Here is an 18,851-nt window from a genome sequence, read left to right as displayed (position 1 = left end):
CGTGAGACAGGGATGGCAGGACCAGAGTCGGGGGACCACGGAGGCGGTTTTTACAACAGCGACGGCTAGACAATCTCACGGGCAAGGCACATAAGAACGTCCAGAAGCACGTTAAGAAGAGACGTCTGGGTCCCATCCCCACAGGCTCTGAGTGGGTAGGTCTGGGATGGATGGAGGGATGCTGAGAGGAATCAGAGGTGGAGAAGAGGTCAGGTGAGGGATTCATGCTAGATGCTTTGGCTTTTTCCAGTGATAAAATGGGGTTATTTGTCAAAGGTTGGAGTGGGGGGGCTGTGGCACAAACCTAGAATCCCAACAAGAGACCACACGTTTGTGGAGGTCCATGCGGCTCAGCCCTGCTATTTTTAGGTACGTTCGGGAGTTAGAGTCCGAGCACTCAGGACTTAAAGCCATCTCCGAAAATGCCGGGCTCAGGGCATCCTAACCGTGGTCTCTCGGAGCCTCCTGTTCACCGTCTGCTGCTGTGATGGGCACGGTTCTCCATGTGCTTCTGTGAGGCCTCCTCTTCTACAGGACCCAGCAATCTTTCCCATTAAATTATCTATTATTATCTAATGGCTAAGTAAGCATCTAAATCATTTTGAAATGAAGGTGTCACACCCATCTGTCACAAACGCGGCATGAACTGTCAGACCACAACGAAACTGGCCTGCGTCTCTATGGATGCAGGCCCACCACGCAGGGTCCCACTCGTTCCTACAGCCCCTCTTCTGATTACAGTAAACTAATTAGTCAGTAAATCATGCTGGAGGCACTACCTCATTTGTTTGGTGCCGAAGTTCAATTTACATACTAATGGTTGCATATTTGCTCTTAATAGATGTGGTGTGTGAACGTAAGTATAATAAATGAATAAGCATTTAAGTGTTTAGTTACATCTTCATGAGAAATCTGAAAATGAAACAGCCAGCGAATCTGTTTGTTTCTTCTATACTAGGAAATAGAGCTAATCATAGGATGAGAGGATAAATGCAGATTATTTCAGAGTGGCCCGGTAATGGAGGGGCCTCGTTCAGAAAAAAACGTGCAGACACTGGTGTGACCCCTGGTGTGGAGCTGGACATGCACAGCAGCAGGGACAGTGCAGACACTCTGCCGATGCCAGGGGCCTGTCACTCATCTTTCTTGTTCCAGTTCTAGAATCTACTAAATAATCAGGTGCTCTCTTTGGCAATCGCATTGAGGCTCCACACCCAGAGACATCGCTATCTTTGGGACTGAATCCACCGATTAACGAGGTGCGTTTGCCATTCTCTCTTTTTTCTTTTAAAAGGTTAAATGGCACAGTGCGATCTTCCGTGAAGCAGGTGTGCAGCTAACGAGGTGATAATTGGGAAACTGGGTGAAAGGGAAAAACCCTATAAAACTAGAAATCTGCAGTATCTGGGAAGAGGGCAGCTGAATTACCTCTAGAAGACGCAAAAGTTATGGTAATACAATGCTAAAGACGCAGATTGAAGTCTAGAAGAGCGAAAAAAAGGAGATATTACGGTTTTTGCCAGTCTATGGGGATGCAGAGGGCACGGCGTAATATTTAAGATTGCTGAGGCTTTAAACAAATAGTGCGAGCCAGCCGGCAATATCATCTTCTCTTCTCATTTCCTCACATTTTCAACAAAATAAACACTTTAGGAAAATCGTCCAAATATTCAAATGTGGATAGCTTTTACTAGAATATTTGATTTTAATTTTTTTTTCCCTTCCACTTTTCAGTCTTGGTCAAGAAAAAAATATTTTCTGCTTAAGACGCAGAAATGTTCCGGAAGAAGAGATCTCCCAAACCTTCCAACAACCATGATTTCCCCTCTCTCTCTTTTGCAATAATGTGACGTTAGCCTTCAACGATGATCAGCATTTACAGGGAATTGTCCTCGGCAAGGTCAAGAGCCTGGAGCATCTTCAGTGTGGCATCAGCAGTGCGCCCCGCTGAGGGGACACGGCAGAAGGCCTGTGTGTCTGGCCCTGTGGTCCCTCTTCCATCCCTGCCCCCTCATCAGTGTGGAGTGGGGTCTGGAGGAAGCGTCATCCGATCTCATCTGTGGGCTGGACCACGCTGTCTTCTTTCCAGCAATTCCCCGGCACCAACACTGGACCCGTCCACCAGCCACGTCTCGCTTGGCAACAACACACTCGCCCCACCTGCCCTGCCCTGGACCGTCCACCCTCTCGGAACTCAGCCCTGACCCGTCCTGCACAAGAAACACCCGGCGCCAGCTTCTCATTTCTGTCTCGGCCGGAGAGGTCGCTTGGGCGCAGCCACACCTGCCATCACTGCAGACGTGTCTGTGCCAATTGAAGCAAAATGATGGCAGAGATGACACCAACAAAGGGCAGAGCCTGAGAGGTGACATCAATGAATCATGAGTTCAAGTGTTTTCACTCACGTAAATTCTCCAGGTCTGTTTTTTCTCTCCCATTTCCCATCCACCCAGCCCCAAAGCCGGAAACCTGGGGATCGGTCTTTCTGGCTCACCTTTACCCTGAGGTGTGTAAACACCCAGCACGCCCAGGTCGGCACGAGTGTGCTTGTGCAGCTGGAGCACAGTGATGAACAGACTCCTTCGACCCTCAAAGGGAGCGGGTTTCAACCTGGGTGACAAGCCGTATGGTCACTGCCCCCCTGCGCACCCAGGACCCACGGCCCTTCAGTTCCTCTCCTAAAATGTCTCGAGCCCAAACCCAACCTTCTCGTCTCTCCACTGCTGCCTGCTTTGATCTCCCATGATTTCCTCCCCAGTCTGTGCAAGGCCTGGCCTCGTGGCCCCCACCCGTCCTTCATGTTTTCAGAACTGGGATCATCTAAAATGGAAACCCAGTGGCCATGACATTTGGTATCTTGCTAACTGCCTTCCGGAGAACATTCAGAGCCCAGCCCGCACGCCCTCGGCGCATCCTCAAGCGCATCCCCCCTCTCAGGGTCCCCCCCGCCCCATAAACACACTCGGCAGAACCGCAGAGGAGCTGGGGCGTGCCCCCAGGCCGCCACTCGGTGCACCTTCGGGGCCACCTTCCTCGAGCCCTTCGCCGTATCCCTGTCCCTCCACCAGCTCCTGGAGGGCGCGAGCTGCACTCTGCGTCCCCAGCCCCGGGCACGGTGCCTGGCACAATGGCAGATGCTCAAAAGGTCCAGAATGAATAACTGATCATGTTCTTGTGTTTGGGAAAACCCTGTCACATTTCATACACATCAACTAGGGCCTCCACAAACAGCAGGGAAATAACTCCCTGTGTGGATTTCGTGCCGCCTGGGAGGGACCGCTTCCTCCCCACTGTGCTGACATTCTAACTTGGGTCAGAAGCACACCTGAAAAGAGTGACAGAGAGAGAGAAAGTGTCACAAAGGAAAAGACAGCAAGAGAGACAGGGACAGAGAGATGGAGGGATAGGGACAGATGCAAGACGGAAGCAGAGGGAAAGGCAGAGAGAAAAGCCGACGTCAACATAAACGCGCACCAGCCACGAGAGGCTCTGCGGGAGCCACAGCCTTTACCCACGGCCAGCTGTGTCGCCGCAGGGACGGAAGACCACCTCTCCCTCTACACCTGCAGCAAGGAGCCAGGAGGAGGGGCGGCCACATGGATGGGAGATGGCCCCCGAGGCTCCTTAGTACATACATCATTTCTAGAGGAAATGATTTTAAAAGACAAAGATTTGGTTCTCCTTCCCTAATGCCGTACTCCTATCTTCTTTTTGCTTGTCTCGATTTTAGAATCCAAATTCGGTTTTGAGGTATTTCAACCACCGCACCTGGCAGGACTTCTCTGAGGGATGAGGGCCCAGGAACAGGCATCATCTCTTCCAAAACCAACACGTTTTCTTCAACTGGCACAATTCCGTCCCTACGAGTGCCAGGCGTAGCAGTGCCATCTGAGGCAGGCGGAGGAGGCGGGGAAACCCCACCCACTTCCAGGCACCATGGACTGCGGGCTGCCCTCGACAGTGACCAGTGAGATGTGCATCACCAGCGCAGAGACTCAGTGACCCAGCGCTCAGGAGAGCGGCCCGAGGCGAGAAAACAAGCGACTGTCTCGTAGGTCTAAGAGCAATTCTTTCCCAATACCCACTCAGAAATGACGCTGGGCTCTGAGATGACGGGTCTAATTACAGGCATAACTTGCAAAGGCTGCTAGAATCAGCTGCCTCTTCCATCTCGTCCCCGAACCTTAGGGACCTTACTTAGCATATGAGACCTAAAGTGACAGCACCAGGCCACACTCAAAATATAGATGTATCCAGAAAAATAAGAGAGGTAGCAAAGAACGGACCAAAACATCGTGAAAATAAGACCAATGACCTTGTAGCCGGGAATGGCCTCAACGTGTTATATAGAGAGTTTCTAACCGTGGGGCTCGACAGCTGTGATCTGTAACACCTGTAACTTGTTGCTAGCGTGACAACGGCCAAATCTGCAGATGATTTACTTTTTAGAATATATGAAAAGAACAACAACAAAAACCAAATGACCAGATTAAAAAATGAGCAAAGGACTTGAATAGACATTTCTCCAAAGGCAATATACAAATGGTCAATAAGCCCATGAAAAGATGCTCAACGTCACAAACCATTAGGGGAACGCAAACCACACCCACTAGGATGGCTACGCTATTAAAAGAGAGGGGGGAGGGAATAACTTTTGGCAAGGATGCGGAGAAATTGGAACCCTCGTGCTCTGTTGGTGGGAATGTAAAAATGGTGTAGCCACGGTGGGACGCACCATGACGGTTCATCAAAAGAGTTAAAAACAGAATTACCATACAATCCAGCAACCCCACTTCTGGGGAGAAGAATTCCCAAAGGAACTGGAAGCGGTGTCTTGAAGAGACAGCTACACCCCTATGTTGATAGCAGCATTATTTCACAGTAGCCGAAAGGTGGGAGCAACTCAAGTGTCCATCAACAGATGAATGGATAAACACCATGTGTCACAAAAAGATGTGTGTAGATGAGGTCCCCACAGTGGTCAACTCATAGAGAAAGAAAATGAGGTGGCGGGTTCCAGGGGCTGTGGGGGAGGGGGCTGGGGAATAATTATTTAACGGGTGCCGAGTTTCAGTCTGGGATGATGAAAAAGTTCTGGAGGTGGATGGTGGTGAGGGTTACACAATGAGCAGAGTGGCCATGAGTTTTCAAAATGGGGAAAAAAATGAAGATGTGTTCAAGATGAGCTTGCAAAGTTTCTGAAACACTGAAAGATTATAATACGCAGAAACACAACCAACGAAATGGACAACCATAATATGAACTCACTTTAGATAAAATTAACATCATAAAATTGCTAAAGATTTTAAAATAAGCATAGTGAAGATATTCAGATTGCTAAACGTAGTAACAACCATTTTAAAAAGCAAGGAATTAGGAAACAAAACCAGACAGAAATGAAACAAAAAGGTGGAGAAGAAAAGGAACTAATGAGAGATCTTAGAAATGAAAAATAATAGTTATTACGTTCAAAATAATTTAAGAGAAAATTATGGAATTGGTGGAAAGTACTGAGAAATTCACCAGCACAGGAGGACAAAGAAATAAAAAACTTCCAAGAAGAGTTAAGATGTATGGCTGATAACAAGGAAGATTTTCAGGAGACCTAGAAAAAGGGGAGGGGGGGAGGGAGGGGAACCACTCCTCCATAACAGTGCAGGGGGATGAACTGGGAGGCTGGGGTTGCCAGATATACATTACTAATAGGAAAACAAACATCAGATTGTACACTTTATATGCAGTTTATTGTATGTCAATTATATCTCAATAAAAGTTCTTAAAAAAAAATCCACAATGATAGAGTATCTCAACAGGCACAGAATTCAACTGAAAGAGCTAAAAAAAAGAAAAAAGAAAAAAAAAAACCAACAAAAACAATGCAGACTGTTCTGGAGTGGAGTGAAAGTAATCTTCAAGTACCAAGGGGGATAAATAAAGATAAATCCACTCCAAGACGCCTCCTCATAAAATGGGAGGACATCAAATGTAAAGAGGAAGCCTTAAACACTAGCCAAGAGAAAAGGCATTATTACCTACAGAGATGTAACACTTTGGTTAACATGAGACTTCTCAAGAATGAAGGCCAGCAGGAGTGTCTTCAAAGCCCTACCGGAGAATGATCGCCCTTCTGGAACTTTAGACCCCACGACATTACCACTCAAGAATGAGGCGGTACGAAGACATTTTCACATATACAGAGACCACGAGAGCTCACCACCTGTAATGCCTCACAGGAGAAACAGTCAAAGAACATATGTCATTAAAAAGAAAAACAAACTCTAAGAGAAGGCTCTGTATGGAAAAAAAAAGGAGGGGGGGGGACACAAAATTTGACAAAATGTTAGTAAGTATGCTCAACTATTGACTAATTTTTTAAAAACGTGTTTTTTTTTTTTCTCTAATCTCAGGATAATAAGAGAATATTACAGACAATTTTATGTCAACACATTTGAAAGTTAGATGAAATGGACAAAATCCTAGAAAACAACACAATTTAACAAACTGACACAAAATAAAGCAACCTAAATAGCCTAATAGTGACTCAAGAATTTAATCTGTGGTTTAAAATTTCCCTCAAAGAAAACTCCAGGCCCAGACAACTTCGCTGGTGAATATGATCAAACACTTAAGAAAGAAATAATGTCAATCTTCAAAATCCAGAGAACAGAAAAATACTTGCAAATCAGTTTTATGAGGACAGTATAAATCTTAACATCAAAACCTGATAAGGACATAAGAAAGATAAAATTACAGACCTATCTCACCCCTGAACACAGATTTAAAAATCCTAAACAAATCTTTACAAATCAAATCCAGAAATATATAAAAAAGATATTATACCCAACCAAGTTTTGTTTATTTCAGGAATAGAAGGTTGTTTTAACATCCAACAAGCCATCACTGTCTATGTCATTACATTAACAGAATGAAGCCAAAACATCATGAGATCACCTCAAAACACACAAAAGGGTTTGATAACTTTTAAGAGCCATTTATGATAAAAACTCTTAGCAAACTGCAAATAGAAGGAAACATCCCTAATATGGTAAAAGGCTTTACAAAAAACCTACAGCAACGACTTTAAATAAATACTTACTCCAAAACTTTCAAGATCAGACATTTAATTAGGCTTTAATTTCACATTACCATAGTTCATTTAGCTCAATCTCTCCAATTCAATTTACTCCAATAAGAATCAAAGAATCACTCACGGTAAAATGACTTTTTCAAAGTCAGTACCTAATAAATTGCTTTTGCCACTTAGATCTGCAAATCCCCTGGAATTCATTTTTGAATAATGAGGAGTCTGGGGTCGAGTTTCATTTTTTCCATACGGATACTCAATTATCCCTTCTTCCTGTGCAAAGAAGTCTCCTCCTCCTGCTGGTTCTACAGTGCAGGCCGCGCCATGAGCCCAGAACTAATACACAGGTGTGTTTCCAGGCTCCCGACCACCTTCCACCAGCCTCTGTGTCCATCCTGCCTCAGCTCTGCTCTCACAATTACTGTAGCTTTTAAAAAAGACGTGACATCAGAGAAAGCAAATCCTTCAGCTTGGTTATTTGGCTATCCCTGGATCTCTGCATTTCCATACAACTTTTAGAATATACTCATAAATGCCTCATTAAATCTCTCTGAAATTTTCATTTATTTATTTTAAATTTAATTTCTGATTTTCTATTGGAGTATAGTTGATTTACAATGTTGTGTTAGTTTCAGGTGAAATTCACAGCAAAGTGAATTTCTATGTTTTAGCTACTGTGGCTGTTTAATGTACACTGTGAAGCAATCCTACAAACTGCTTTTGGATCTATGCAAATGCGTTAGTAACATGAAGATGGTGAACCTCAAACTGAAGTCAGCGGTCTCCTCTGGGGAGGAAAACAGGAAGGGGGGGCCCATAAGGGAGGCACATGTGTGTCAAGTGCACTTCGAATGTTTTCTTCTTTACAAGAATCTGTGGTAAATCCCAGCATATTTGCTGGGTGGAGAGTACACAGTTCTACATTGTTACCACATCAAATCAGGAAATACATGTTTGTATGTTTAGAAGATTTCATCATTTTAAAAATGGATAAAGATAAATATACAACCAGCAATTAACCGGGAGTTCAAACTCTGCCGAACAGACCCTACAAGGTCATCTGCTTACATCCACTCTCCTTGGTCGTGAATTACAGTCTATAATTGTAATTTATAAATCTCACAGGGAGGCCCTTGAGAAAATAAATTCTTCCCTCAAATGGAAAGAAAACATTTGATTCATTACTCAGCCCAGTGACAGAAAGAAGAATTAAGCTATCCACTACACAAATTACTGCTTACTTTAACCATTCCTCATTTTTAAGATCACAAGATTATATACACAAAACGCCAACTGAAATGCACAGTTTGAAAAGCTGTGTGATAACGTAATCACAAAGCAATTCTCATTTCTCTGTCTAAACACAGGCCAACTTTAAGTTTCTGATGAACCCAAATGCTCCTCTTATCCTCTGAGCAAAGGGGCAGAGCTCACCCCCAGCTGAAACAGTGGAGAGTTCTGTTTTTCCTTTTGTACAAGAGGAGGCAAATCAGAGATATAGAACAACTGTATTTACCTTTCTTGACTAATAACTTAGGTAAACTATTTTGATTTTATTCGGTCCCCAGAACATTAATAAAAACTTTGCATTTTCCACTTGAATTGGCTCTGCTCAACATGTGCTGCTCCTTTGGCAGCTCTGAGGGTCTCATTCCCAGGTTGACTCACCTGGAGGTCAGCACTCCAGCCTTTTCCCCTTGGCCACTGTAGTTCACGTAGCTGGATGTGCACTGGTGACCCTGCTTTGTATCCTCAATTTCAGAGAAAACATCCCAGGGCCACATCCCGTCCACACAGCCCAGCCAGCTGTCCTATGAAAACGGGCACAGCCAGGTTCAGGCAAAAGGAGTATTTTACACTTGACTAGGGATCAAAGCATTAAATTAAAGGAAGCAAACTCCAAGGGGTGATTTCAAACAACAGGCCGCAGAAGGTAAAAGATCTAAGGCTGAAACACCTTTTCCAGCAGCCCCATCCTCCCATTTCACAGGTGACTGTTCACAACAACGGCTGCGGCGGCGGTAAGAGATGGTGCTGCCTGGGGGTCTGCTTGGCCACATCAGGCACGGCTGGGGGGAAACAACGCAAGAGCACGGGCCCTTTCCTGAGAGCTCAGGACGAGTGCGGCAGGCTAGCTTCGCAGACCACCCCAACGGCCCCGAGGAAGAGATGTGACTGCGGAGGACTTCTGGAAAATTTGTCCTTGTGCTTAGAAAGGAAATGCGGGTGCTTCTTTTTCTGCCTCTGGGTCCTGCTGTATGTGATGCTGGGTAGCGCTCCTGCTAACGTCGTTCACGCCTGAGGGGACACGCTCGGGGACCCGGAGCATCACCCAGGGCATCCCGCTCCTGTGCTTCTCATTTAAGCCATGTGAGTTGGGTCTTCCCTGGTCGGAGCCGTAAGCACCCCTCCTGCTGTCCTGTAACTGGCACCCCCACACCCACCCCCGGGAAACCCACTGCCCTGCCTGCCACTGCCTGAGTGCCACGTTCCCTCTCCATGGCAACGCCTCCCTTCACACTTGTATTTGCTTCTGGTCTCTATTCTGATGATCTCCTTTTAAAACTATGACTCTTTTCCCCCTGCTTTATGGAGGTATAATTGACAGGTCAAAACCACACATCTTAAGGTGACAGTCTGACATACATATACGTTATGAAGTCGTTACTAAGACCATAAGTTCTAACTTATGGTCCATAGATTATTAGCATTTGGTAAATGATTCTGCACAGTATAAACTTATCCCTCTGGTTGCAGAGGCAGAAAGATCAAAATGTCTTCCAGCCGGACTTTTTCCTCAAATATATTGCACATGATTTGTCAAACTTTATAGATGCTGGAAAGATTTGAGGTTTAATGTGTTGTCTATAAACAGGAAGTCCTTGTACATTTCCATCAGGTTAATGGCCAAGAGGCTGTAACAGGGATGCTGAATGTGGGCACATGTAAAGGTCACGTGACACGCCCTCCCAATCGACATTACAAGAAGACGCTGAGGCCCTCACTCTCAGTTTTTTAAAAGTGCACTAAACAAGGAAGAAATTTGTGGTAGTGGTTCTGTAAGTATGTAAATGTATCACAAGACCCCCCTGCTTTCACAAAAACAAAAAGCAGTCATAAACCCACAGGCCTCTGATGACAGAGGCCCCAATACAAACACGGGGCCACAGTCCATAGGCCTCAACAGACTGTGGGTGCATGAGAGTCCTCGCGTCGGAAGGCTGGCAAAGCACGCTGAAGATGCAGACTGCGGGCACGAGTGACCGGGAATCTCGAGGACTGTGGCCGCTGAGCTCTGAGCAGTCCATGGGGGCAGCAGTTAGGGTGGTAGTGAAAACAGGAATAAGGGTTAACAGGGAAGAGATGCCCACTGGGTACAGGCTCACCAGGATGGATGCTCTACACACAAGCACCAGGATGGTTCCCACAACAAACGGGTCCCTTCTGCTCACTGCAACTCTGTGCACCTGACTGTCAACGAGGACTACAGGGCAGATATAAAAGGTCCTGTGGCTGGCCATCTTCCCTGTGCTTCCTCTACTTCTTTCTATTACTTTCTTCTGGGATAAACAAAAGAAAAATATTTATGTTTTTTGGTGGTTTTGTTTTTGTTTTTCTGTTTTCATTTTTTTTTGGTGAGGTGGAGACAAATGCACATGGAAATAGTGAAAAAAACTGAGATCCATTAATTTCAGTGCAACACAGTGAAGCTGATGGAATTCCCACAGCTGGATTTACTTGGGAACAGAACGAGGAAACACTGCACAATCCCGCATGAAGGCTCTGTCAGACAACGTGTATGATAATGACAGCCAAGCCAGATCCAGGAGCCATTCCAAGCCCCGGAGATTAGCGAGCAATCACAGGCTCAAGTCCTAATACACTTCTGGAGAGACATGGAAGGATTTAGAGAATTAACTAGCAAAATAGGATTAAAAAAAAAAGAAGAAAATCTTGACCTCCACAAGTACTCGTCAGTGTCAGCAAAAGTCTACGTTCACCTGTGTTGCCCCATCATTGTGAGTCATGTTATCTATAACCATCTCTTGATTAATCTGTCTCCTCCTCTAGATTGGAAATGGCCTGAAGCCAGGAACTGTCCATTTCATCTTACTGACTCCAGAGCAGTGCCTGGGTCTAGGCAACAGCAGGTCACCAGTTCAACACCAGGCGCTCCCTGGAGTCGGCTTTAGAGGAAGTCCTAGCTCTGTCACCTGCTAGCAGAGTTATCACGGCTGAGTTCTCTGGTGGTTCCAAGCCTCAGTTTCATCATCTGTAAAATGGGTTAAGAGAACCCACCCCATTGGATTGTGAAGAATGGAAGCTATAATACAGGCAAACTACTTATTTCGTTCAGTGGCTTGTACACAGCACTCAGCAAACGGCAAGTGTCATAAGACGCTACACAAATTAATGCCCAGACTGCAGAGCACTGAACCATGACTGCGGGAAGCCACAGAATCAGGGAACCCCCAGTCCTCATATAGCAGTGCACCCGCCCCTGACGCCTGGTACCCCAGGGACAGCAAGGACGAGCTCTGACAGGTTCCCGGGAGTCTACCCACGCCTGACCTCGGAGCCCACGGGGCTGACCAGAGACCCTCTCACAGTCCCTGCCCGGCGGACGTCGCCCAAGCTCTTTGTGCCTTCCGTCTCAGCTGCACCTCCTTATAATCATGCTCAGTGTTCTTCTCCAGCCAGGCCAACAACGTTAACTGACAAAGGAGCCCCTAACTCCCCTCAGATACAGTACCACAACCACTCCACACAGTTGCAAACTGCTAACACTTTCATACTATCTGTGTCACTTATACCTAAAAACAAATCTGCCCTATTCTACCTGAAGCAGGCGGTTCGCCACGATGGAAATGGAATAGATAAAGGGATGCGTGATGGCTGAATAACGCCCCCAAGGATGCCCACAGCCTCATCCCTGGAACCCGTGAATATGTTACATGTTATATGTTGTGTGTTCTTACACCCAAAAAGAATTTTACAGGTGCGATTACAAAAAGACCTTGATATGTGGAGATTATCCCATCATGAGGGCCCTTGTAAGAAGACACAAAAATTCAGAGAGAAGGCAAAGTGACCACACGGAGAAGGAGAGGGAAGAACGCAAAGCGGTACAGAGCCAGGGACCGGGGAAGGAGGTCGGGCCCAGAAGCTGACCCGGGCAGGAGGTGGGCTCTCCCCGGCGCCTCCAGACGGAGCCAGCCCTGCCGTCACCAGAGCTCCGGGCCCGTCAGCCTGATTTTGAATTTCTGACCTCCAGGACTGTAAAATAATAAAGACGTATTGTTTCTGCTGCTAGGTTTGTGGTAATTTGTTATATTAGCAATAGGGAACTAACAGAGAATGTAATCAATAGATACTAATTATAAATGAATAATTAGGAAATAGCTCTCTGTGATCTATAATTTACAAAGCATTTTACAGACATCTACTTTTTCAGCAACCAAATCCTAACTGTCCCACCAGAAGTTATTAAGTTTATTATATGAAGGCAACCATATAAATCATATGAGTGCAGGCATGCACACACTGATTTTCAACTTTGAAGGCCGGAAAGGCTTTGTTTAAGGACACTTAATACAAGAGACCCATTGTCTACTCCTGGATATCTCTGTCTCCTCAGAGAAGACAGGCGTGAGTCCACTGAAAACTCGACTTCAAACACTAACTCGTGGTCACAACTGTGTCACTTATCTGTGTTTGCCCCCTGCGGTGCCAAGCCCACTGCTCTGCTCAATGCTTGCTGGGTTCCATCAATGTTTGCCAACTTAATAAACGACTGAATCAACGGAAAAGCGAATGAGAGAAGCTTAGAGCCTTAGCCAGGTTCTGCTTTTGATCGCTTAGATGGTGCTTTCCTCCAAATGAAGCGAGCAGGCCCTGGTGCTAGAATAAAAAGAAGCAGCTTACCAAAAAGTGGGAAAAAAAAATTGTTAAAAAAAAGTAGAAGTAAAAAGTTAAAAAATTGTTTTTTTTAGAAGGCCAATAAAAACGAAACCAGAAAAGCAAATGATAGAAGGTTCTACTTTTAGTTAGGCTATCAAAAGTCACAAAAAACCATCGGTGCCACTGTCACCATGAGAAAACAGTAAGCTGAGAAATCTCTTATAAAAGATACCGAAAGAGACCTGGACGCAAGTCTCAAGGAGCGGATTCCAGAGAGAGGAGCCCTCGATCCAGAGATGGCAGGCTGGGCACGAGAAGGCGCGAGGCGGCTGCTGTCGGTAAAGAAACGCTGCTGGGGTGCGGAGGGGTGAGCCACACTTCGCCCGCCAGGCCTGGCTGCTTGGCCACCTGGAAAATGCAAGGACAGCCAGCCCTCACCGCAGCCCGGTCTCCTTCCCGTTATCTGTCCTGAGCGAGCACCGGAGGTGCAGGAAGCTGGCAGCTGGGTGGAAAGCAGAGAGAGATCGCGTAACCTCACACGCAGACCCCAAACTCTGCACTTGGCCAGGTCTCACCACCGAGAGGAGAGGAGACGCGAAATCCAGTTTGACTCTCACTCAGCCCCTTCTCTGCCCGGCCGGGGAGAGGGCAAGGCTTCCTGAGGATAAGGGCTGTCCACCATTTAAAAAATAAGACGCGTGGCCATCATCACAAAATCTGGAAACAACAAATGTTAGAGAGGGTGTGGAGAAAAGGGAACTCTCCTGCACTGTTGGTGGGAATGTCAGTTGGTACAGCCACTATGGAAAACAATTTGGAGGTTCCTTAAAAAACTACAAATAGAACTACCATATGATCAGTCATCCCACTCCTGGGCATATACCCAAAGAAAACCATAATCCCAAAAGAAACTTGTACCATAATGTTTATTGCAGCACTATTTACAATAGCCAGCACATGGAAGCAACCGAAATGCCCATCAACAAATGAATGGATAAAGAAGATGTGGCATATATATACAAAGGAATATTACTCAGCTCTAAAAAGGGATGAGATGGAGCTATATGTAATGAGGTGGATAGAACTACAATCTGTCATACAGAGTGAAGTAAGTCAGAAAGAGAAAGACAAATATTGTATGCTAACTCACATATACGGAATCTAAAAATGGTACTGATGAACTCAGTGACAAGAACAAGGACGCAGATACAGAGAATGGACTGGAGAACTCGAAGTTTGGGAGGGGGTGGGGGGTGAAGGGGAAGCTGAGACGAATCGAGAGAGTAGCACAGACATATATATACTACCAACTGTAAAATAGATAGTCAGTGGGAAGTTGTTGTATAACAAAGGGAGTCCAACTCGAGGATGGATGATGCCTTAGAGGACTGGGGCGGCGAGGGTGCGGGGGAATCGAGGTGGGGGGGAGTCAAGGGAGGGAGGGAATACGGGGATATGTGTATAAAAACAGATGATTGAACTTGGTGTACCCCCCAAAAAAAATAAATTAAAAAAAAAAAAAAAGATGTGTGAAGAAGCGGAAAAACGTGACCCATAACTAGGGAGAAAGAGAAGCCTAAACGGAGAACAACAGAGAACTAAAGGGTTAGAGGTAACAGACAAGGACTTAAAAATCACTACTACGAAAATGCTAAAGAATGTAAGGGAAGATGTACAAAATGGGTAAAAAGATGGAGAATTTAATCAGAGTCATAAAAACTCCAAGAAGGAAGCAAGTAGAAATTGTAAAACTGATGAGTACAATATCTGGAATGATTAACTCATCGGAGGGGCTTAGTGGTTACCTGGACACAATGGAGACGAGCGCACCCAAAGCTAAGAAAACTATCCAAAATGAAGCACAGAGTGAGAAAATAAAAAAAGTCAAAACAAACAAAAAAAATCCAAACCCTGGGCATCAGAGTTCTACGGCCTAAGTCCAAATGGCCTGCTATACGTGCAGTTACAGTCTGAAAAGGAGTAGAATTATTGGATATCAGATGAGAATTTTCAAAGAGGATTGAAAAGCATTAATCCAACACAGCAAAGCCCCAAGAAAGATAACAGACAGAGTCATCAGGTCAACCTGCTAAAAACCAGAGTGAAAATACAGAGGCAATGAAAGGATACATTTAAAGAGCTAAAAGGAAAACACACACACACACACACACACACACACACACACACACACACACACACACAGGCAACCAAGACACCTGCATCCATGGAAAATATTCCTAAAAAATAAAGGCGAAACAAAGGCATTTCCAAACAAAAACTGGGAAAATTCATGCTGCGCTATGAGAAATGGTACAGAAAGTCCTTCAGACTTAAAGAAAATGATCACGGAGAAAAATCATGAAGGGCAGAAAGGAATGGTGATCAGTGGGGCAAATATCAAATAATAGTGTTACATTTGTTTAAAGGAGCAACGCTATCTGGAGCAAACAGAGCAACGTACTGTGGGATTGTCATCCACAGAGAAATGAAGCATGACAATAATAACACAAGGAAAAGGAAGAGTAAATAGAACCACACTACTGTAATGTCATTAAATGCTTCATGAAGTTGTAACAGTTACTCCTGGTAAAGTGTGATGAACCAATTATACATAGTGTAATCTAGAATAACCACTCAAAAATAATACAAAAATGGTGAAACTAAACAGAAATAGGGTAATAAAATGTAATACAAAAGCAAACCGAAAAACTCCCACAAAACCTCAACTTCCAAATAAAGAAATAAAGAACAGAAAGAGAAAATGGGTAGGGACGAAAAAGATGATAAAACGAAACCCAAGAATATCCCGTGTAATTTACATTGAGTATAAGATATATTCAACACGCCAATTAAATATGGGTTTACAAAAGGACCCAACTGCTTACAAGAGACACGTTTTTTTATATAAAGACAGAACGTGAAAATAAAATGATGAAAAAATATACATCGCAAACACTAATCATAAGAAAGCAAAGGTGTCTAGGTTAGCGTCAAAAAAGCTGAACGGTAAAAGTATCATCAGTGGTAAAGATGGATATTTCATAATAAAATAGCCATTAATAAAGCTCAAAATTGGTTCTCTGCTGAGACTAACAGGCTTGATAAATCCCTATTTTCTGCATACAATTTCAGAAGGTGTACGAGCTCCTGTGTGTTTATGAATCTCTGTTTAGAACCTCTTCTCAAAGTCACATTGTCTTTAAATTTCAGGACTTTCTCAGCTATGTGACTCCCGCATGTCAGTTACCTGGAACGTCACCTTCTGGTTGATGTCCTGCACGCGGAACTGCTTCAGGAAGCGCTCGTCCTCACTCCAGAAGAGGCGGATGTCAGGGATGTTGTAGAGGGTCATGGCCAGCCGCTCCAGCCCGAGGCCGAAGGCCCAGCCGATCCGGTCGTGAGCACCAGCTGCAGTGAGGGAAGAAGGTGAGACAACGGGTTGGAAAAGCATGAGGGACATACTCCAGTATAAAAGTTAAAAAAAAAATAATAAAAGCACGAGGGTCCACAGGTCCATCCCACTCCTGACACCCAGACAGGGCCGTGGTGAGGGCGGACCAGAGGGGTGCTGGGGGGCGGGGCAGGCCACAGAGACATCCAAGGGGACCCCGATCTCACAGTCTTCGAGCTTCCTTGCTCCCCTCCCCAAGGCACTCTGGAGTTCAACTTCTCTAATACTGTCTTTCATTCCTGCTTAAATCCAAGGCTCGCTAAGCCCTGGTTCCTGCCTCTGAGATATTATACTTTTCTGTAATCTGTGCTCGCCCTTAATCAAACACTCAGCCTCTACGTTCAGGTTACAGAGAGGAGAGAAAACACAGGCTCTGTCTCCAGGTAGCTTACAAGATGGGCAGGTTTGTTCAAAACATGCCACAGTGGACCGTTAACATTCAGAAGGTGTGTGTGCAGCCTTCAAGAACCCTCAATTTACTAAAACGCACTCTGCCTCTTAATAAGAGCTGCCCTAGTAAACACAAGGGAGCAAGCCTGCGGGTGACCCGCACACCTGGCACCAGCCCCTCCGCAGGCGAGTGTGCTGTTCCGACCACGGCCACACGTGAAGCCTCGGGTTTAGTCACGTGGAGCTGAGAGACAGAGGAGACAAGCTGCCAGGCGAAACAGGGGAGGGAGCAAGCAGCGGTACAGGAAGTGCTCACGACAGAGCATCGCTTCAACTGCACGTGACACCGAGGGACCAGCAAGATGCCCAGGGGGCGGTGCTGAGATGGCTCAGGACACACGCCCTGTGTGACCCTCCCTAACCCCTAGGGTTTCGCTGCTGGGATTAGGTTACTCTATGTGAGCCAATCTTAGCAAACTCCAGAGAGGCTCCTGCTGGCTTTGGAGAGCTGAGCTGACATGGAGAGAGACGGCTCAGGTGTGGCCGGGCCTGGAGGGGAGCCTCTGGGATCCAAGGGAGGCCCCGGCGGCAGCAAGAAAATGGGAAGCTCACTCCCATGACCGTGAGGAAACGGATTCTCCCAACAGCCCAAATGAGGAAGACAGGACCCCAAGCTCCAGAGGAGAACGCGGCCCGGCGACACTCTGAACTCGACCTGTTGAGACCCTGGGCAGGGGACCAGCCCCTCTGCACCTGATTCCTCATGCATGCAGGTGGTGACATAACGAATGCATGTTGCTTTCAGCCACTAAGCGTGAGATTAATCTGTTACCCAACACGGAAAACTAACGCTGATCCACACGTGGGGAAAGGTGAGGGCAGGTTCCAGACTGAAGGACCGTCTCCACTGGCAAAGGGTGGAGGTGCGGCAGAGGAGGGTTTAGCAGTGGATTCTGGAAACCCCGGACGGACAAACTCAGGGCAGGACAGACACAGCGGACAGGACACCCCTCTGGCCAGGGGCTGCCACAACCATCACTTATAAATGAAACCACGAGGATAAAGTACAACAATGGGAGCCACGAAGAGGTGTGAGCCTCATCGAATGATCTGTTTAAAAGATGAATGGATAAAAATATTCAAAATGAGATCCCAAAAAGGAAAAGGTACAGAGAGAGAGAGAACAACGCAGGAGCGGGAGGGAAGACGCGCAGGAAGAAAAGAAAAGCGCATGGCTGGGCAAGTGCGGGGCGCACGGTGTCCTGAGTAAGATGACCTCTCGCCTGAGGAAGGGGAAGGTGGGCTTAACCACAGACAATGGGGTCACGGGGTCCCACAGAAGGGAGCACAACCCCTGACCACGTGGCAGGAGAGTGGTAACGGTGCGGCACACCACGGAGAGTAATTCATACTGAGGCACGAAAGCCATAAAAAGCCTGCAGTTAACAATGTCAACATTAACACAAGTGACCTGGCCCGGTCCGGGTGGTGTGGTTCCAGCACACCGGGCATCGCGCACTCCCAGGGCCCTCGGTGACTGCTGGTCACACTACATGTTCTGACAACATCGGGAAAACACGGCAACACGTACAAAGATCCAGAGCCACGCTGGAACCCTTTATCCTTATGATCCCAGTAGGAATTTATCCCAAGGAAGTAACTCAACAGAAGAAAAACGATAAATGAAGATACTCAAAGCTGTATAACTTACAAGAGCAAAAACAGGAAAACAACCTGAATGCTCCAAATTAGGGAAGGCCTTAAAATTACAGTATATTTTTAATATAGTCATTAAAAATCATAATTATACAAATAAATGTTTATTAAGTGACAGACCATAAGAAATTATGAAAAATATCTACAATGAAATGAGTATGTACTACGTACGATACTACAACTTAATACAGGCACAAATGAGGGCTGTGATGTAAAAAAATAAAAGCAAAATCTGATAAGTAAAAAATGGTAACTTGGTGCATTTTTATCTTGTGTTTTTCTTAAGTAAGCTTTTCATGTGCTTAAGGA

General features: G+C 45.7%; 1 protein-coding gene across 5 annotated transcripts in view; it reads right to left on the bottom strand.

Annotated features, from left to right (window-relative positions):
- The window catches only part of FARS2 (phenylalanyl-tRNA synthetase 2, mitochondrial), a 361,327-nt gene that overhangs the window by 141,908 nt on the left and 200,568 nt on the right, over positions 1 to 18,851 (bottom strand). For all 5 annotated transcript variants that reach the window (XM_057699088.1, XM_057699087.1, XM_057699086.1 and 2 more), the window contains one exon: positions 16,233 to 16,393. In XM_057699088.1, the coding sequence (XP_057555071.1) occupies positions 16,233 to 16,393 (161 nt within the window). The remainder of the gene's footprint in view (positions 1 to 16,232; positions 16,394 to 18,851) is intronic.

Source organism: Hippopotamus amphibius, chromosome 11 (genome assembly GCF_030028045.1).
Source record: "Hippopotamus amphibius kiboko isolate mHipAmp2 chromosome 11, mHipAmp2.hap2, whole genome shotgun sequence".
NCBI classification, from domain to species: Eukaryota; Metazoa; Chordata; class Mammalia; order Artiodactyla; family Hippopotamidae; genus Hippopotamus; species Hippopotamus amphibius.
The sequence above is the reverse complement of the archived record's forward strand: the minus strand, read 5'-3'. Positions and strand labels throughout refer to the sequence as shown.